The sequence below is a fragment of the Buceros rhinoceros genome, unplaced genomic scaffold, assembly GCF_000710305.1.
Source record: "Buceros rhinoceros silvestris isolate BGI_N320 unplaced genomic scaffold, ASM71030v1 scaffold15600, whole genome shotgun sequence".
NCBI classification, from domain to species: domain Eukaryota; kingdom Metazoa; phylum Chordata; class Aves; order Bucerotiformes; family Bucerotidae; genus Buceros; species Buceros rhinoceros.
The window spans coordinates 42,872-64,206 of NW_010391499.1; the positions used below are offsets into that span (position 1 = coordinate 42,872).

General features: G+C 39.9%; 1 protein-coding gene across 1 annotated transcript in view; it reads right to left on the reverse strand.

The window, feature by feature from the left end:
- The window catches only part of PITRM1 (pitrilysin metallopeptidase 1), a gene marked incomplete at its 5' end in the record, with an annotated part of 27,564 nt that extends 6,370 nt beyond the window's left edge, over positions 1 to 21,194 (reverse strand). The window contains 20 exons of the mRNA XM_010142054.1: positions 513 to 633; positions 1,597 to 1,697; positions 1,825 to 1,990; positions 2,297 to 2,373; positions 3,188 to 3,308; positions 3,723 to 3,855; positions 4,969 to 5,085; positions 6,198 to 6,336; positions 8,223 to 8,357; positions 12,613 to 12,709; positions 13,134 to 13,247; positions 14,959 to 15,087; positions 15,701 to 15,789; positions 16,499 to 16,625; positions 17,875 to 18,035; positions 18,405 to 18,501; positions 18,620 to 18,734; positions 19,150 to 19,301; positions 20,167 to 20,273; positions 21,098 to 21,194. Coding sequence (XP_010140356.1) covers positions 513 to 633; positions 1,597 to 1,697; positions 1,825 to 1,990; positions 2,297 to 2,373; positions 3,188 to 3,308; positions 3,723 to 3,855; positions 4,969 to 5,085; positions 6,198 to 6,336; positions 8,223 to 8,357; positions 12,613 to 12,709; positions 13,134 to 13,247; positions 14,959 to 15,087; positions 15,701 to 15,789; positions 16,499 to 16,625; positions 17,875 to 18,035; positions 18,405 to 18,501; positions 18,620 to 18,734; positions 19,150 to 19,301; positions 20,167 to 20,273; positions 21,098 to 21,194 — 2,395 coding nt within the window. The remainder of the gene's footprint in view (positions 1 to 512; positions 634 to 1,596; positions 1,698 to 1,824; positions 1,991 to 2,296; positions 2,374 to 3,187; positions 3,309 to 3,722; positions 3,856 to 4,968; positions 5,086 to 6,197; positions 6,337 to 8,222; positions 8,358 to 12,612; positions 12,710 to 13,133; positions 13,248 to 14,958; positions 15,088 to 15,700; positions 15,790 to 16,498; positions 16,626 to 17,874; positions 18,036 to 18,404; positions 18,502 to 18,619; positions 18,735 to 19,149; positions 19,302 to 20,166; positions 20,274 to 21,097) is intronic.
- Positions 21,195 to 21,335: the final 141 nt, after the last annotated feature.

The window sequence follows — 21,335 nt, forward strand, 5'->3', positions numbered from 1 at the left end:
CTGGAAGGTTATTCCAGTCTCGTCAGAAATTAAGACAGATCTGTGTATTGACAGAGCAGATCATTTGTCAATTTTACTGAATCAAGCACATTTTGAACACTCAGATAATGAAACAAATTCCTGCACAAGTGAGGAAGTGCACGTCATATCCTATTTATTTCTGGCCAACATTTCAAGTAAAGCTCACCTGAAAAAGAAATTACAGTTTTACACAACAGAGAAAGGAAGAATTTCTTTTTCCACATCCCACGCAAAACCAGTAACCTCAGGGTGAGGCTTGACAGCTGATCTACAGGATTACTGCTGTCTATTTTACTGAGGTGAAGACAGCCTCTGTGGCAAAACACACAGCAGCTTATCACAGAGCTGACTCTTGTGAATTTCTTCAGAAATCTCTTTGTAAGGATGTAGTATCCAAGTACAAATCATCTCCTCCTGATTGCATAGGGGTTTTATGCATGATCAGGTCAACAGTACTTGCTGCCCTAGTCACAAATGAAGTAATTTCTTACCTCAATCACATGGGGGCGAACAGGTTTTCTCTCTTTTTTACTTCTAGCTATGCCCTTTATAAATTTCTCTACTTCTCTAGATGCTTCTGGTATCTGTTGAGGTGCTGCATTCACTGAACACCTGGTAAAAAAAACAAAAAACCCCCCACACATCGAGTTTTTAAACATGTTTTTGTGTTTTAGGACAGTCCTTTATAATTTGGACCACTCTGTCTTCCTCAACATTTTCTATTAAACTACCAGAATGTTAGATCTGCAGTCACTCACAATCATTATCACAGAAAAAAGCAAAATACTAATAATCCAGCATCTGATGTGTCAAAAAAGTAACAGTCCAATTGCTTTTCTTTTCTTGCCCCAAAACACCTTTGGATCTAAACTTCAGCAGTAGCTGTCAAACCCCTTCTGCAGACTGGACAGGACCACATCAGTTTTGCAAAGTATAAATGTCTCACAGAGAAACTAATTCCCTCTGTATTCTCTCTTTACAGGCAGACCTGCGGTGGTTTTGAACAGTACAGGTATTTCCATAATTTCATTCATCATTTCATGCTTTGCAAAAGGAAGCTTTGCACCTTAGGGAACTTCAGAAGGACCTATTTTAGGAATTAGTGCATTCATCGGACACCACACACCTTAAAGAGCCCTCTTACTTTTTCCAACATATGCATAAACCAGATTTCAGAATGTCACTATTTTCCTGTTTGGAGAAAAAAAAAAAAAATCCAAACCAAACTGTATTCTACAGTTCTATATTCTACTGTTACAATACAACATAACAGTATTCGTCTAATGGGCACCTTTAAGAATAAGTATTTCTCTAAAATCCCACAGGCCATTTACAGACTTCTGCTACAAAAGTTACATATGAAATTCAATCAAAGTTTCTCACACCTGTTAAAAAATGAACAAAATAAGCCACAGCTACCACTTTGTTAGCAAAGAGAACTAATAACATTTTTGTAGTTTCCGACCTCCCGTTTCACAAAACCACCGGGCTCCATGAAGCACACCAAGAAACGCACGTTCACAGGCCACAGCCCCTTTAACCAAAACGCCCCTTCGCTTTGCAGCTGGAGCTCACCTGATGTTGTCGCTATTTAATAAATACTTCTTAATGCGTGGCAGCTTGCGCAGTATTGGTTTAGTATCGGGCATCTCTGCTATTCTCTTCATCAGCTTCACCTGTGAGGGAAGGGAAGGCAGAAAGGCTATGGATTAAGCCAACAGAGAGACTTAACAAAAACGAGCACTGTAACTCCAAAGCCAAGGATCTGGGCCTTGCTGAAGGACACCACCAGCAACTTTTCACCTGGTCCATTCCACTGAACATTTCTTGCAGTTCTCCAGAAGGCGTGAGGTTTTTGCTGGCTCTGATAGAGGCATATAAATGCCCACAGTCCGGAATCCCATTTGACAGCTCCTGGGCAGTCTTCTTAACCAGCACTGTGAAATACTCTTCCTCCTCGAATCGGGGACTGAAAAAGAGCAGTAGCAGGTCTCTAGGACTCTTCAAAAGCACACCAATGGAATTTATAATACTGAATCATTCATTCTCCTAAGTTCAACACAGAGCTTTTAAGCTGTTGGTTTTCCATTTAACCCACTGTACAGTCATGCAAACGATGGAATACTTAGGTTTAGAAACCGAGAGCCACTACAGATACATTTACAAAAAGAAATCCTGAAGTAGGATCTCTATGACTGGGGTTGGGGGAAAAGGGAAAAAGAGAACCCTAAAACACATGCAAAAATGCGAACAAAGGAAACCCAATGTACTGTACTTGTTAAATATTTCAATCCACAAATGCATCATGTCTGGCAGATTTCTATCCAAGCACAGAGATGAAAAGAGCACACCCTGAAGGAAAAAATAAAAACAAGACACAAAAAAAACCCCTTCACACAAGACAACCAAAGCAATGGCCTGAGAAATGCACAATAACTTTTTATGAAAGTGATGCAGTGACGACAACCTGATGCTATGCATCATAAAATCACTTCAGTGTAGACTGCGCTACTAAAATCAGATCAAACATGAAATGTGATTGTTCTTCACACAAAGCAAGCCTGTCGATTCCTCCTTCTCAACAGTAAGTAGCAGTTCGGACATAGAATTTCTTATTTTTCACATAAGGTACAAATAAAACTATTCTGGGGATGCACCATTCTGCAAGGAGTCTTCCTAATTTGACTCCAGGGTACAGGGGGAGCAGACCACAGCAGCAACCCCAGCAGGCCTGAGAAAAACCTTAACAAACATTGCTAGGACTCTTAGGCCCAATATTAAGCTCTGATGATCTTGCAAATATTTCACGTTTCTGAACCACATTAACAGTGACGTACACGTTAATAGGAGTCTCTGTGTATAACACCGTACCATTCTGTCCTCCACCCTCTGCTTCCAAAATTCCTTGCAGCACTCAAAAATATGGTGACAGAGGCTAGTGAAGCACTGTCTTGAGATGGATAACCACATCAAGCACTCCCCTCCAGACAAAATACTAAGTTATTGTAATTGTCAAATTTACACTTTACACAAAAAGGCACGAGTCCTTTTCTACACTAAGTTTTGAAGGTACATTAGCTGACCCTCCACCTGGAAGCCCTGACTGACCCTTAACAACAGAGCTGTTTCTGCAAGTGCAACATGTTGAAGTTTATGATTAATTTACCTGTTCATACACATCCAGGTGTGAATCATCTGGAATGATATGTGGGCTGACCGACATCCCACCTGTTTTTAGTTCTATTTTCTGGGCTTGTTCTCTGTAATCAAGGGCTCCACATCCCATCCTACAAAAAAAATGAGAGAGATTTATATCCATTTTCAGTGTATCTCAAAACCAGGATCCATGTGCCATTTTGCAAAGCAGACTGTTCAGGCAAATAGTAATTTAGCAACTAAAATCTATCCAAGTAAGAACTTTAATTTCTGCTAGGCAATTCTTCATTTATATGAATTTTCCCATCTGTTCAGAGAATGCTTGTGTTGATGCTGGGGAACAAGGCAATGGGGAGACTGACAGAGAAGGGGAAAGGAGTTGGCAGCTCTGCAGGGAAGAGAGAAGACCATTGTTTCTGAAGGACACCAACTTAGCAGCATTTCCCTTCTAAAAGAACAAATGTTTAAATTGCTCAAAGCAGTATTATTTCAGCAACCTGTATTACAGCCTGTTGCTTCAGCTTCTAAGAAAGTAAACCTCTCACTTTGTAATGACATTGCAGAAGAGCGGCACGTAGGGTTTGAGCTCCTCAGGGAGCGTGTTCAGGCTGGAAAAAGCTCTGAAATAAACCACCCCGTTGGTTGGCTGAGCACAGTATTGGACAGGAACTTCATCAGCTAGGAATAAAAAAACAAAAGCAAAGAATAACCAACAGCTTTCTACTATGAACACATATAAGCAAAAGAATTTCTTACAAGATCTGCCTATTAAGAGTTATCTTCCGTTGGCACTTCAGCACCCCTTTTTGTTTAACCTTTGCACATGGCACTGAGTGTTGGACTGAAGGAGTTTTACTACTTCAATTCATGGTAAGTTAATGGATACCCGGACAATTTGACAGGAGAATTCTGTTGACAGAGGTCTCATTTTAGAGGTAACATTCAAACAGGAATGATAATTTGTTTCTGACCAAGTCAGTAAGTTTTTCTCCCTTGTTTTTTGCCTTTGTCACCTCAAAAGTTGAGGAAAGCAGGTTCCTGCAGTGTACATTCTCTCCAAGCTACTGCATTAGAATATACACTTAGGTCATTATACACCAAGTCATTTTAGCATCAACATTATACAGTACTTGATGCTTGCTGTCAATTTTTGCAGGAAAGTCTCTGTTAGAATTATACCACAGAGCAGTATTACCTGCGGGACTTTGACACAACTGTAACAGAACTGAGATCTACAATTTTGTGTTTCCTATCCATCCATGGGATAGCCACTGGCAGAGCAGGGATAAACTTGCACTGAAGAAGAGTGACAATATTTTTTTTCCCCCTTGGCTCCTGTCCATCATATTCTGTAGAAAATGGATACGGAGAGGGAACAGTGAGGAAGGCTTGCTGCACAAGCTGTCAGTAGCTCTGTTCCCTTTGGAAAGTGGGGGGATTGCTCAAGAGCAGTGGAGTATGCCACCTAGTGACTCCTCTGGCTGCAGGGCAGGGCGGGCAGTGAGCAGGCTCAGGGGAGCTCACCAGTGCCCTGGGAAGGGCGGGTGGCTGGTTCGAGCTGAGAACAGCCCCACATTGCCCCTCGGAGGCGACAGCAAGAAGCGTCTCCAGATCCGCAGCAAACTGTCTACCGTGGAGGTGGAGGTTAGAGGAAAAGGACCAGAACTACGGACAACAAACAGTGAGTTCATACAATTTGCGAAGAGCAAAAAAGAGCAACCACTGAGGAAGCAGCTAGGTACCAATCCAACAGCGCTGCTCTTCTGAGGACAGAACCGTGGTTACACCAACCTGCGAGGGTTGTTTCCAGCACAGTAAACGGGATTTTAGGCTCTATGTCGGACACTTTTAGAGCTGGGAGACAAGAGGTGTCCTGAGGTTTGCTTTGAAGAGCAATTAATTCCAAACCTAGTAAGGAGAGCAGAACACCAGTTTGTCATTGTCAGGTTTTAGTGAAAGTGCTGTCAAAATCTACTTAGGTGATGCAGATCAGGAAAACACAAGAGTCTGAAGCTTACAGTTTTCTACGAATTCTTTCAAATATTTTACCAAAACAAATTCTGCAAATTATTAAGCTGCAACAGCAAAAAGAACACTTTTATCTTTTTAAATTATCATTCCAATCCCTCTTCCACATCCTCTTTACAGTAACATACAATTTAAACCCCAAAGGAGTGACATCTGCCAGCCTGTCCTGTCACCCGGCTCTGCATACACCAACCCAGGCAACCCAGATCTTGCAAGTAAGAAGCCTCTTTCCCACCCATTCCCCCCAGTGCTTATCCAAGTGTTCTGTCAGTACACAGATGCAGCTAAGTTGTTTAATTTTACATTTCAGCTGTTCAGATTCTAGCCGGTCACCTCTAAGCAGTCTCCAATTCATCTTTCTAAGTAGAAAGCCTCATCTGATTTTCTGCTTCCCTATCCCTCGCCTAGTACCAAAGCTTCAGGAGATTAATGCCCTTTTTGGAGGATTTCTGTGAGCAGATCAGTTTTCAAAAAATTAGATGACTGCACAGGGCTTCTGAGTTTAAGTTACTGTCCAGAATAAGATAAACACAACATTATTTTTATAGTTGGCTTTTTAAGTACAAAAGGTAAGAAATAAAATTATAAAATACAAGTTTTATAGGAACATGGAGCAGACCCCATACACTCAAAAATAAACAGCTCCAAGGCAAATGGTGGAATTAATTTTGTACTAGTGCCAGTTAACATGGGAAAGAACAAGCAGATCAATATTTTAAAATAATTTCCTTTCTTCTGCCCTACTGGAGTCCTTGATCATTCTGTTTCTGAGTGTTAAAACTACCAGAATATAGCAATCATATGTTGTAGTGTAAATGCTACACGACATAGCCCCATAACACATATACACAAGCTTCCAACAAAGAAATCATTCCTTTCAGAGCAAATGCTGCAGAGTGCCTGAGAACTTAAGATATTGTACAGAACAGCAGCTAAAACAGGCTGTGTTTTTAAGCAGTTACCCAAATACAAATACGAAAAAACATGTTAACCTTTTTCAAAGATTTGGGTTTTTTCTTCTTCAGAAAGAGCATTGACCTTTTTTTCCAGCTTTTCTGCTTCTATTTTTGCTTGTTTATCGTGGTAGTCTTCCTCTGGACTCATTGACAGCGTCAGTCTATGTGGATTATCCTGCAGACACATATCCCAAACCAAAACATTATTAATTCTGAGTGCAACTTCCCCCTGTTTTGCCTCAGATTATTGCTTCATCAGCAGTAGATAAAAACAGCCTGGGCATCATGTGACTTGCATATTATCAAAACTATCACAAACAGGGCATTTGAACTGTTCACTTCATACAGAACAGTCTGCTGCAAGGGTGGGGAAGGGAGGCAGCTTACCACAAGAACAAGTATGGACAACCTTCTGTGAAATTTTAGTACAGAGTCAGAATCCCTCACAGCACACAGTACTCATTAGTTTAATTACATCAACATTAAACAACTGTACATAATGCTGTAGAGCAGCTGCCGCAAGTTTTATCTAGAGAATATTCTAAGATGGGGAATCTGGTTAAATGCAGGAGAGTTTCGTTAAACACCTCTTTCGACCTGCCCAAGCTTGAGTGCACAGAGATCCCATATGATGTAAAATGTGCATGCCTTATCCTGCTCAGAAACTCTTTACATCAGCACTGCTGCCAGAGAACTCCATGCATTATGCAAGCGTGACAACTGCTGCTAAATTTCTCTTCATTTACACCAGACTGTGGAACTTTAATAGCAAAAGTTACTCAAGCAGCTTCCTTTTTATATAATACTGGGAAGCTAGTAAAAAAGATAGTGACCTTAAAAATTGCCCGTTTCAAAGCAGGTGTTATTAAACAGCAACATCTGCCACCGACAGACATTGACAATAATTTGGGACCACGTAACCAGATTCTGTTTTATGGGTTAACTCCCCTATGCTTAGGTGGAAAGACAATGGAAACCTGAGTGACCACAGAGTTGAAGAGGGAAATGCAGAATTAACAAGGCATAGTAACACGCACAGGATGAACAGCAGCCTTCCTGCTTTATTAATCTCCAGGCTCAATGTACAACAGGGAATAATCTTCTGATAAAAGAACCTCCAACTATTCTCATTACTTCCTATTGAGTCGTATTTTTGCCTTGGTCTTCTCAGCAGGTCTCCACAGTAAAGGACATCCTCAAAAATACCACACCTGTATTTCTTCCTTACAAAGCCTACTACTTCCGGACACTAATAATGCCTTCAGGGAAACAGATTTCAATTGATCCCACTGTCTCTTGTTGCCTTTGAGTATATGAGAAGCAGCATTTACCCACATTTAGACCAGGCTGGCAGTTACCTTTACTAGATCTGCCCTTCAAATCCACTTGAACAACTTGACTGGAAAAAAAACCAAGCAGAAACAAAAACCCACCAACAAAACCCACAACAAAAATACCCCAAAACCTAAAACCATTTTTGCACTGCTATCACTATCTTTATTCTTCCTGGAATAAGCTAATTCAGGGCTTCAGAACTAGTCAGTGTTGAACTCCAGTAGAAAGTGTGGAGAGGAAAACAAGAAAACGAGCAGAATGCAGTTGGCACTGACTGCAAAATTCAGACAGCAGTTCAGTGAACACGAGGAGCGCCAGAACGATCTTACTTACAACCAGTCTTTTCAAGGAAAAAGAGATACATCTTCCTATGCTAGTTCTAAGGAACACACAACTAGGTCAATAATCCTCTGTTCACATCTGAGCTTCTCATTAGGAAACACGCAAGTACCTTCCTACAGCACCAGACATCACAGTTCAGTGAAACACGAGAATTTTATCAATGTTTTAATGTGTTTCTCCAAATGTCCAACCAAACAGGGTTTTTCCATTTTGAAAAGTTTTCATTTCAACCATTTAAAATTAACAAGCCTCACTTAAAAGTGCTGCTCTTCATCTATACCTAAAAATAGGCACTATAAAAAAAGTAGCCTTCAGTTTAATTTTAAATACGAAATCGTGATTTAAAAATTTATAATGAAGGTATTTTTCCTTAAATTCGCTTACCTTTAAATATGTTTTAACTTTTTCCTGAAGAAATGTGGGATTTTCTTTAAGGCACTGCCTGAACTGAGAGACTTTATCTGCAATCTTCAGAAGCTCCACTGGATCCCCATCTTGATTCCAGCAGGAGGCTATATACTGAATGGGAAAGAATAATTAGGTAAGCAGGACAATCCACCTGCATTTCTCTAACAGCATCTGTGCTCCAAAACCACCTTATCATTTATATTTGAATAGCCGACCTATAATAAGTAGTTCTAATAGATTTGGAAGGGAAAAAAAAGCTGAAATCTTTGTTCAGATTGAAGGACTACTCCATCACCATCTGTCCTCTGTTCTCTTCATTCTCTCCTGTAATTTTATCATACCAAACCATCTTCTTTTTTTTTTTTTTTGCACAGGTATGTATATCTGGATTCTCGATATCTCTTGTAATATTATTTCCCCCCTCCCATTTAAAATAAACTCATTTTTCAGCCCAAGAAGGAAAAAGAAACCAGCAATAGCGACAGAGTAGTACATAAATATTACAGCCTATCCATTTATTTATAATAAGGTAACTCAACCACAACATAGGTGGGGCTAAGGAAAGAATATAGTAAATAACCAGAAATATCCCCAGGATATTTCTTTTGGAACAATTTTTATCCTGGTTTTATTCTCTAGTTTGACAGTATTAAGTTTGCTCAAGTTGCTATTGAATGTTCAAATACACCACAGGGCAAGATATCAAAACCTTCTCCAGTTCTACCCTGTGTGAATAGGGAAAAAAACCAACAAAGCAGAATAAAAATATCCCAAGACATATGAAAGCTTCTTCCTAATATCCAATCTATGCTTCCCTGATGCAGCCTGAAGCTATTTCCTTATGTCCTACTACCAGACACCAGAGAAGAGACCAGGACCTCCTGCTCTGCTCCACATCACAAGGGAGTTGAGGACAGCAAAGAGGTCACCCCTCAGTCTCCTCTTTTCTAAACTGAGCAAATCTAGTATCTTCAGAAACTCCTTGTAAGTCACGCCCTCTAGTCCTTTCAGAATCTTTGTTGCCCTCCTTTGGACATGTTTGAATATTTTTATGTCCTTATACTGTGGAGCCCAAAACTGCATGCAGTACTTGAGGGGAGGCTGCACCACTGCTGAGCATAGAGGGCCGATCACTTCTTTTGACCAGTTAGCTATACTGTTCTTAATGCACCCCAGAATATAGTTGGCCTTTTTTTCCCTTAGGTAACTCATATTAAATTTACCATCAACTAAAAAACCCAGATCCCTTTAATCACAGAATCAGAGTAGTTTGGGTTGGAGGAGACATTTAAAGGTCAACTAGTCCAACCCCCCTGCAATAAGCAGGGACATCTTCAGCTAGATCAGGTTGCTCCAACCCGACCTTGAAAGTTTCAAGGTTTCACGGCTGCACTCCAGCCTTGTCCCCCAGTCTATATGTATGTCCAGGATTATAGCACCCCAGGTGCAGAACCCACATTTGTCCTTGTTAAATATCCTACCGTTTGTGATCGCCCTGCACTCCAATCTATCACGGTGTCTCTGTAAGTTCTCTTTCTCCTCAAGGGAACCAAAAATTTCTCCCAATTTAGTATCATCAGCAAATGTACTTGGTGTGCACTTGACTCCTGTGTCCAGGTCATTGATAAAAACATTGAAGAGAACTGACCTAAAACTGAGTCCTGGAGAACACCACTAGTGACTGGCCACCAGTCACACCAGCCAGATGTTACCTCATTTACTAAAACTCTTTGAGATCTACTCTTCAGCCAATGGTTAACCTATTGCACTGTGTTAAAAACAAAAACATCACACAGAGGAAAGTCCTTCTAACGTAAAGCTAGCACAGCACTGGAATACAGAATGGAAGTTAGAGAATCCTTACCACATGACATTTAAAATTACACAGGCTGTCATCTGCCATAGCCAACACGGCTTCAAAAACAGCAAATCAGGCCTGACTAATCTGATGGCATACTACAATGGAATGTCTGCACTGGTGGATAAGGAAAGAGAATCTGATGTCATCTATCTTGACTTCTGTAAGACCCTTGACACAGTCCCCACACAACATTCGTGTTGCTAAATTGGAGACATATGGGTTTGATGGATGGACTATCTGATGAACGAGAAACTGGCTGGATGGCCACGTGCAAACAGTTGCATTCAGTGCCTCAAACCCAAATGCAGATCACTAAGAAGTGGTGTCTGTCCCTCAGGGGTCTGTATTGGGACGAATACTCTTCAATACCTTTATTAATGACAGACAGTGGGACTCAGTGCAAGCTTATCAAGTCTGCAGATGACACCAAGCTGAGCAATGCAGCTGATACACTTCAGGGAAGTGATGGCATCCAGAGGAAGCAATGACAAGTTTGAGAAGTGAACCCATCTGAACCTCATGAAGTTCAACAAGGCCAAGTGCAAGGTCCTGCACCTGTGCTGGGGCACTGACCAGTAATCAGTATAAGCTGGGTGATGAATGGTATGAAAGCAGCCCTGCAGCGAAGGGCTTGGGGATATCAGCAGATGAAAAATTGGGTATGAGGCTGCAGTGCGCACTTGCAGCCTAGAAAGCCAGTCATATCCCGGGCTGCATCAAAAGAAACATGGTCAGCACACAGAGAGGCAATTCTCCTCCTCTACTCCACTCTCATGAGACCCCACCTGCAGTACTGCCTTCAGCTCTCGGGCCCACAGTACAAGATAGACATTGATCTGCTACAGCGAATCCAGACGAGGGCCACAAAAATGGGCTGGAACACCTCTCCTATGAAGAAAGGCTAAGAGAGATGGGATTGTTCAGCCTGGAGAAGAGAAGACTTCAGGGAGACCTTATTGTGGCCTTTCAATGTATGAAGGGGGCTTGTAAGACAGAGATAGACTTTCTACCGTGGCCTGTACTAATAGGACAAGGAGCAACAGTTTCAACTGTTTCAAACAGAAAGAGGGTAGATTTAGATTGGACGTAAGAAAGAAATTCTTTACAAGAAATTGAGAGACACTGAAACAGGTTGCCCAGAGAGGCTGTGGATGCCTCATCATTGAAAGTGTTCATGGTCAGGTTGGATGTGGCTTTGAGCAACTTGATCTAGTGAAAAATGACCCTGCCCACAACAGGGAGGTTGGAAGTAAACGATCTTTAAAGGTCCCTTCCAATCCAAACCTATGATTCCACAACTACTTTAGTTATAACTAGGTCCCTTTCAAGCCCTTTTCAAGGTCAACTTCTAAAACATGAACTCAAGGAAATGAACTGAAATATAATCCTATGGAAGTATTAACACCAATGCTGTATGACTGGTATTTAAAAGCAAAAATTGTTTAAGAGCTTTCTGTTCTAGAATTAAGTCCTAGGAGTTGAATCAATTTCAAGACTAAAAAAATGTTGAAAGATAAAAGTATATGCGAAAATAAGACAGAATTACTCACACAATCTGAAAGATGAAAAGAATTGGCTATCCATATCAGGCACATTTTGCCAGATCCTACTATGAAACATGACATGCAACTAAATATCCACAGTTTGTTTGTTTTCACTGTATAGCAATCTGATTTCAAACAGCTCTTGGTTGTGCTCTCCCATTTACAAGTCTTGTGTTAATCCAGGACTCTGCTTCTTCACTTAACTTTGTATGCCAAGGGAATGAACTGCTATACATGCTGAAGAAGACAGAATGCTTGAGGGTCAGAAAGCAAAGAGCTGCTAAGCAAATGAAGTTGCAGCAGAGCAGAAAAAAACCCAGAGGATGCCAGAGAACAATGGCAACACGGGGCCATGACTTGCAAGCTGACTGCAAATACTGCAGCTAACTCCTTCCCAAATTTAACACTCAACTTTCAGACTTCTCAAAGACACCACATTTCTGCTGTGGAACATATTTCCCCTAACAGTTTTGTATCAAAACTTTGATACAGCTTTGGTATCAAAATTCGAGGGCAAGAGTTGAATTAGTGTACTAATTCACTAATTCTCACTTGAGAATCCTGAAATTAAATTACAGCAGTATGACCCTAAATTCCATAGAAAAATATAGTCCTTCTATTCATTTTTTAAAAGACATAGGCATCTAGCCAAAACACACAGTTCCAACAGCCAGTACAGCATGCCTCTTACAGAAGTAATCAGTGCTGCTGCAATCAAAGCTACTCTTCAGGAAGACAACAAGCTTACTGCCTGGTTAAGTCACATGGTGTGGAATCCAGCGAGTCTGAAAGCTACTGAAAACAAGGAAGAAAGTACATGAGATGAGAAAGCAAAAGCCCTTAAGAGAAAAGTTTTACATATCAAGAGCCTACAAAAGTACCTCAATATTTCATGCAGACAGTAGATTTCTTCTCCGTTTCTAAAATAAAACACCACACATGGACACACAAACAGACTTACAGATGTCAGGGCAAGTCCAAAACTTGTGGACTGATGCTTCATCTGGATTTCAATTTTGTGAAGTAGAGCTTCAATCCTATCTTCCTCAAATCCTTTCCTTTGGGAAGGAATGGTGAGAGAAGGAAACCATATCCATCAACACTAATCACTTTAAGTGAAGTTATGAAAATGAATTATAACATTGGTAAAGGAAGCATTACAACATTAATGTCTTCCACACTGAATTAAAATTGGTATGAAATCATCTTATCATGCTGTGTCATTTAGTGAAACTGCACTGATATCATTAAACTCTCAAAGGTTATGCTGATGAATATGCTACAATGGAGTAAATAGCACATACAAGTTTTAACAATATTGAACAACATGACTGCCTCTTTGGTGAACTTATTTTAATAAAACTAAATTTTTAAGGCACATTATTATCTATAAGCCTGTATTATTACACACCTATATATTATTAATTGTAAAAGACTGTATGAAAGAACTAACAGTATTCTTAAAAATTTAACATTACTCACGCAATAACTTCATCAACTGTTCTAGCAATTATCTGTTTCACAGTATCAATGTCTTTTTCAGCAATACCCTGTAGACCCACACTGAAATAAGCTTCTCTTGTTGAGCCATTAAACCTAGAATAAAACATATTTGACTCAGTGACGAGTACTAGGACTTAAGCATTAAGCCCGACAGCAAAGGCAGAAGGGGATAAACACCCATCATTTCTACATACACACACAGAGTATTTTAAAAAGCTAGTTAAAAAGAAAAATAATTACCAAAGAAGCAAGAAATGCAACTTAAAAGCATTTTTTTATTCAATTTTAGTAGTAGTAGCCACTATTAAGAATGTGACATATGATATTAGAGAAAGAAAAAGAGTTACAGAAGAAAAACTGATCTTTTTTGTTCATTTTCCCATTCATCTGTAAGTACTTTCAGGTCAAGAAGTCTCTTTTTTAAGGTGAAAATTTTAGCTGCCTGTAACACCAAACACATACATTCTACTTAAGCAGGTGAGCGGAATGGTACTTTTAAACTTGTATTTTTCAAGCAGTATTTGTAAAGTAAGCGGTAAAGGTGAAGTGGTCCATGTCTCCTGCAATTATTTTCAATGGTACTTAAAAAAAAATTATAATTTTGCCCAAGCTATCAGGCAGGGTTAATCACAAAAACTCCTCTTTAGAGAAACAAATGGACACTTGCAGACATACAGAACACCTAACAGTTTGAATCAAAGCCAAAAAGCAAAAAGCTATAGGTGTTCATCAACTCTGCATATCCACTGTTCCATGTCTACCATGCAAGGAATTCAATGGCAGACTCCGGTGCTGAATTCTGGAATACTGATCAACGGACTCAAACTTACTCCTCTAGGCTCATCAGCACAGTCATTAAAGCAGATTAAAGCCCGCTCACTGTACAGTTCTACACAGTATTAACATCGTTGACCTGGAAAAGGTTCAGCTGAAAAAAGATACAAGTGAATCACTATTTCAGTGTCTAAAGACAGATTTCTACTGCCATACTCTGTAATGTCAAGATGTCTGCAGGGCACTGTCATGCACGACACAGGAAGCCCATGACTTCGCATAGAGACAGTTCAAGCCACAGTACTCCAAGACATTAAAATTAAGGTTTCCCACTCAAACATCTGAGGCAGTCAGTGGAAACAAAGATTGATTTTTGTCATCAGTCAGATGAATCATGCCCTGAAAGAGCTTCTGTCTTCCTGATGACAATGAAGGCAAACTGAACAGCTGAGCCAGTAGTTAGGTGAAGACAATCCACCCACCCTTAGTCTGCAGCACCAGGTGAGCTCAGAAGACTGGCTGCAAAAGCTGCAGTTTGAATAAGTAAGCGTTGGCAGAAATATCCCTTTGTACTGAAGTGACAGCAAGTTAATGGCACCTAATTGCAGAAAAGCACACTTGTGCCAAACCTCCCTTCTACTAAATTACAGAATTTAAAAAGTAAAGGTAACAGTACAGGAAAGAGCTAGTAAATTCTTCTGAGTAATACCAAATGGCCAAGATAAAAACCCCAAGTAAATCAGGGCACTGAAAGTATACCACATTTTTATCTACCCATTTTTCTTGTTCATAAGCTTTAAGCAGTACAACTTTGCTTAAACTAACATAGCTTCTATCAAATTATTTTGACAAATCGAAAATTACACTTGAGAATGCTTTATAGTTCAACAGTAGAAACTCTTAGAATGTTTTAATATTAAAAAAAGATTATTCTGCCATAAACTGCTGATATGACTTCTCCCAACTTAATAGTCTTTTGTAATTTTTCTAATGTTGCTTTTAATGATAAAATGTAAATTGCAACACCTACCCGACATCAGGTGAAAAATCTGTACCAACACCAGATTCGATTAAGGCTTTGTAAAAAGGAGAGTTTGGCCCATCAACCAGCAGTGAAGACAACAGGCTCAGCGTGAACGTTTCAAAAGTGTCTGTAATTCTTAAGAAAAATTAATAGTTCTTAAAAACCATCAAGCTACAAATATGTGACACCCAACTCCACTGAGTTCATTTCAGAAGAATTACTTCGAAGTAGATGAGTACAATTACAACAACGATGATGAGCAGAATTACAACAATGTAGACGGAATAAGGGAGAAATAATTGTTCGTTATGAACACTGCACCAAACCTTAGGGAACAAAGTGAGTTCTGTATGGTTCTTTGTTCTAACTAGCAGTTAGAACAAGCAAGTTAAATTAGGCTGTAAGGGTAGGTAAAGCTAGTAGTAGGGTCAAACAGAAAAGTCTGCACATGGCAGGAAGTTGAAAGACATGAAGACGGTGTTCTCAAAGGTCTAATCCACTGAATAGTTCTGTTACGGTAACAGCTGATATTCCTTATGTCTATCATCTGCTAAGGAAAAAGACAGGAAAAATTCTGCTAAGTAATTAATCTTTCATTTACTAAAGCAGGATTGCTATAGCTTTCTCATGGCATTATTTAGCTTAAAGATGATACTTATGAAGGTGGACTGGGGGACAGGAAATATGCCTGCATCTTTCTTAAAGTTCTATGAGCCTTTGAATCAGAATTTCATTTTGATACACTTACTCTGTCAACAAGTAGCTCACGCTGACAGTTGTCTGCTTGGAAGGATCAGCAGCAAATGAGTCTAACCCACAAGTCACTCTGTGTTCTCTCTGTAAAGTATGATGAATACACTTGATACAATCTAAACGCAGAGCCAAAGTTACAAATAAAAAATAACTGCTTGCATTTTCATAACATCTTCCTTCCAAAGATTTCAAATAATATTACAGATACTCAGGAGTAAGTTCACTATTCACGAGTGAATACACAAACACAGGATACCTTGAAAAATACGAACAGTATCTCAATTTTTACAGGTAGGTGGAGAATAGAGGAGAGATCAAGAAAATCTGACCACAATTAACACTTTGATCTGGATTTCAAAGAAATGCTTACACTTCTGGACAAGCCAAAGAAAGGGGGACGGAAACAGAATGGAAAAAAATTGGTTTTAATACCAATGTTTGAAAGTTTAGGTAACATTAGAGGCTGTATCTCCTGACACTAAGCATCACTATTTCTATCAGTAGCACTAAATGCTTTCCATTAATACAAGCTTCAGTGCTTCAAATGATGAGGGACTGAAATAAACAACTGGGTGCAATCATTACTGAAACTCAAAAGTAAATGTAGTTTTTCCCCTGCTGTAACCAGAAACTAAAATACTTCACCTCATTTACACACAAACACCCTTCTAAACAAAACAGTAACTCCAGCAGGCTGGGCTAAAATATTAACCTGCTATATTCAGTTTTTGCAGTTCCAAGATTGGATGCACACTGTTTCTTTTTCTGTGCTGCTTTTTATTTTTTTACTTACAGGCTTTTCCCAGAGTTTCTGTTTCGGGATGTCAGTATTCGATTCAATTCTTCCAAATTTTATCAGTGCTTCCTCGTGTATTTGTTTCAAATGTTGCTCCAGTGGAAAATTACCGTAAGTGAAAAACCTGCATTTCAAATGAAAGATTGGAGTAAAGCATCAGATTTTACATGAAGTTTATAGTAACAGATTTTATTATATTTTGAATTTCATGCATTTTCGAGTGATTCAGTTACATTTAGAATGGAACACGCACTGTAAGGCCCCTGGGGTAAAGACCCACCAGTTCACCACCTACATGAGACTCACAAGACCTCCTAGTAAAATTCCACGTTTTCAGTTTCTGTTTTATGCTTCAGAGGCCACGAACAGCTAGGATTAATTTAGTTGCAGCAATATACAATGTTCCAAGAAAAAGAAAATAGTAACTGAAGCCAGAATCTCAATGATCTAAAGTTTCAGAAGACAAACTTCTTATGGTCATCACACATAATGTCTGAAATACGATGACCCATGTCTCAACTGGACGATAAAACATGGCTGGGCTCTGTGGGTCACTCTACCAAGCACACTCCCACACCTACAGGAAACACTGCTGACTTCACTGGACTAAATATGAGCACGAGGTCTCAGGTAAATCTTAATTCTCCAATTAAAATCTGAACACAGGTACAGTAGAATACTTGGGATGGTGGAAAAACAAAGGATGGTAAATTCACTATCATGACACAAGCTCATGTTCCATAAGTGAAGTAATCAGACTAACTGAATGGCCACAAAACTGGTACAGAGGAAACAACAATACTATAGATTCCCCTGCATATGACTTTCAAACTGACTTTCAGCTTGAATGCCTTAATAGTACCAACAGAATTAGTATTAGACCAGAGTATCTATTACTTTGAACCCGATACAGTAATGTGTGATTCAGGAGCAAATGAACAGCCATTCCTTTGTAACTTCTTTTTATAACTTAATCTGTGTTGACTTCAAAGATAGGAGCCTCCAGACTCATCTACACTACTTGTACCATAACTCCCTAACATTATCACCAAATACTTACTAGTATGCTCCATTTCCCCCAGCCTCTATGAGTACAAGGTGAAAACAAAAATCCCCCAAACAAATCCTCATTGATTATGAGCAGGCAGACGCAGTCTAGAAAATCAGCCATCCCTCCTTCCTGCCTCCAAATCACCCTTCACTGCTCTTCTAGAGCAAATTCCTTGCTTCAATGCTGTCCTAGCTGCTGTAGGTTATCTATGTTGCTGGCCATGTGAATGGGAACACCGTGTTGCTGGATTTCCTCTCTCAAAAACACAGACAGAGTGCTAACATACTATATAACCTAGAAAGTCAGTCACAAATGTAGATACCTGGAATTGCTTGGATGATAATGAGTGGCATGGAACTGTTTAAGCTGCTCCCACGTAAGATCAGGAATACGTAATGGATCTCCACCAGATACTACACCATAAGTGTGATCAGGAAGGATTTTATTCTGCTGGTGCTGTGCAAATATCCTCTCATTATCTGTCTTAAGAGGAAGACACATTTCAGTAAAAGTCATCAAAACACATTTTGAAAATAAAACGTGCTCCATAATAAGACCTCAGAGCCCTAACTCACACAAGAATTCCTTCTCACATAAGCATTTTTTGTTCTGTAGTCCCACGTACTTTAATAAAACTAGCTACATAAACATGTCTATTCGGTAAAATCCATTAGCAAGGTGTTCTTTTATAAGCAAGTAAACTTTTGAGAGGCTAACTTCAGAGTAACCAGGTAACATATTGTTGACTTTCCTGAGGACTTAAATTTCACAAAGGAGGAATGGTGCAATAACGTCATTCATAACGTGTGGCTAAAGCCATTTCACCACGTGCAAGATCTTCGCAAAACTTACAAATGCCCCTTTCATTTCATTAAAAACAACTCCTTTGAAGACTAGAGGTGTCTGAGGATCAGCTGGGTTCTCATGTTCCAACCTCCAACCTTCTTGCCTGAAAAAATAGTAACAGGAAGTGTTGGGAGTTTTGAAGGTTTTGCTTTATTTTGGTTTTGTTGGGTTTTTTTTTTTAATTTAAGGTTTGCATACATCTCAAGCTGTCTATATCTTACCAGAAATCTAGTTGCCGCAGACATGGAAAGAAAGCTGCATCCAAGTACACTGACAGGAGATTCTGAAAATCCTTGGGATTTTGTGTTGAAAACGGATAGAGTGTGTAATCACTGGCTGCATATAAACGTAAAAAGATCAGCATTTTAGAAAGTCTCTGAAGCATTTTTGCCCTCATCTATTTTTAATTTCTCATCCATATAAATAATTGGAAGAGAGGAAAATAACTACAGGAAATATATTTTTGCTGGGGAATACAGAAAAGTTTAACACTGCAATTATTTTACAACAAAAACTTGCTTTTGCCATATATATGAATAATTGAATGCACTGTATACTGCTAAGATCCAGCTCTACTGGAACTCTGTAGCTGCCAAATGAACAAGATCTATTTTGTTGCCTTCCCATGTTAGTTTTTTAATCTCTTACTCACAACATTCACACTTAATAATAATGGGTCTCCAAGGGAAGTTAAGGACAGCACTACTGCAATCTCATGCATTTTAAGTGGCATTATTTACTTTGGGCTCACCTGTAAAGGCATTCATGAAAGTGGACAGCGACCTGTTCAACATTTTAAAGAATGGATCTCTGCAGGGATACTTTTGAGAACCACATAACACAGTGTGCTCGAGAATATGCGGGACTCCGGTGCTGTCCATTGGAGTGGTTCGGAACTGTACACTGCAAGGCAGAGAGCTCAGAAGTGAATGCAGTTATGTGTGACGAGAAGTCCACCCACCCTCTATCTGCAGCTGTGATTTATGGGAACACTATCACTGTCTAGTAACTAACATGACATAGAGCAGGATGCAGAGTATTTTAGTTCTTGAGGGCTTAGCCGCCTCTTTCAGAGGTACTCAACCTCTGCATTTCTGTTTCTGAAGGTGGTACGAGGTTTTCAGCACATAACTAAACACATTGCTTTTCAACCCAAAAGGTTCAGAAAAAAGAATTCATGAAGGTTATGGAAAAAAGAACTCGTTTACATCTTGCAGCTATAAGGCAGTTTATCACAAAATCTGGTTTTTAGCTCAGCAATACAAAATAGATGATAATAAATCTGAAGCAGTTTAGTGGAAAGCCATAACGATGGCTGGAGCTGTGCCCTGCAAAAAGGGGCTGTGGAAATTGGGCTCATAGAGCCTGCATGATGGAAGGACAAGAGACAATGTTCATAAATTGAAGCAAGGGAGGTTCCAATTTAATATTAAAGAGGAAAACACTGCACCATATGGACAGTCAAACTTTGGGAAAAGATTGCTCAGAGAAGTTGCATAATCTCCATCTCTGGAAGTTTTCAAGGCCCACCTGGATAAATGTCTGAGGAGACGCACCCAAATTAAGAGCTGACTCTGTTCTGAGCAGCAAACTGTGCAACAGACCTCATGACATCTATTCCAACCTGAAAAACTCTAAGAAAGTGCAACAAAGGAAGTACTATCCTCTTTATTATCACAGAAAAATCCAGTTGTGAAGCTGGATTACAATTTGGAAGCTACAAGGTGATGCTGAGATGGAATGTGCTATACATACGTTGACGTTTTACCTGAAGAGATTATTGGAGTCCTCCCGAGCCACATGTAAATACTTGGCTCCTGTACCATCATGTCTAAGCTTCACTGCAGTCAGGAACAGCTCAGGAACAGCTGTCACCTGCATTGAAAGAACACATCTGTATTACAGTGTGACTGCAACTAGGTCAAATAAATCATGGAGGATATAGCAATGATCAGTTTGTTGATTCTGTATATAGTACTGCCATGTACAGTATTAAATTAATTCTTTGTTCCTATGGTTTGTGGGGGAAGGAAAAAGTATGCAAATGAAAAACAAAAGCTTAAAAAGAAAGCAATTAAAAGACTCTACAACCACACAACTATACTCTTCTGGTATAGATATTAAGACCAGAACGATTAGATCAGAAACAAAGAAAAGGCATACGTTCACATGTCAGTGGTTAGGGCAGCACAAGATAAATCAAGAACCCAGTTCCACCACGAGCTCTGTCACAAGTAATAATCACTTTTTGCAAATTTCCTTTACTCTCTGCTTCTGCTTTTTTCTTTACAATAGTTAAGCGAAATTTGACATATTATTTCCATCGCAGGTTCTCAACAAAGGTATGAAAAGTAGTTTAGGAGATAGAATATTACTTGAACGTATGTCATAAAACAGCGCACAGTGAATTCCAGTTATCTGTCAGGACTTTTAGAAGACCACCCTAAATCCTCAACATCTGTAGCAGACACACAAAATCCCGGTGCGTTAGTTAAAAAAGGGTGCGTTAGTTACCGCCTTACAGGAACACCTGCTAACATTACCTACAGAATCTGGTGGCGGAGAGGTAGTGCATCATTTATTTAACTGACCACCCAAAGCACCTGTGCAAATATCTAGCGTGAAGAGCCCTGGCCTCACTGCGGCACTTTCCAGCCAAGAGAAAACGTATCCCTACCGAGGTGAAGGGCGATGCTTACCTGCTTTACGGTGAACCCATGGATCTGCTCGCCCACCCTGTACCGCAGCGCTCTCTCACTAGCGGAAACACTCTTCCACCTCCATGACTCCAAAGACCTGAAATGACACTTCCCTTTAAACAAACGCGCTCCCAGCAGCCGCGCTACAACCGCGAACGAGACAGCAGCGTTCCTCACCCCCGCGCAGAGGGTCGCGGACGGGGGCAGACGAGGAGCTCGCAGCCGCCCACCCCGGGGT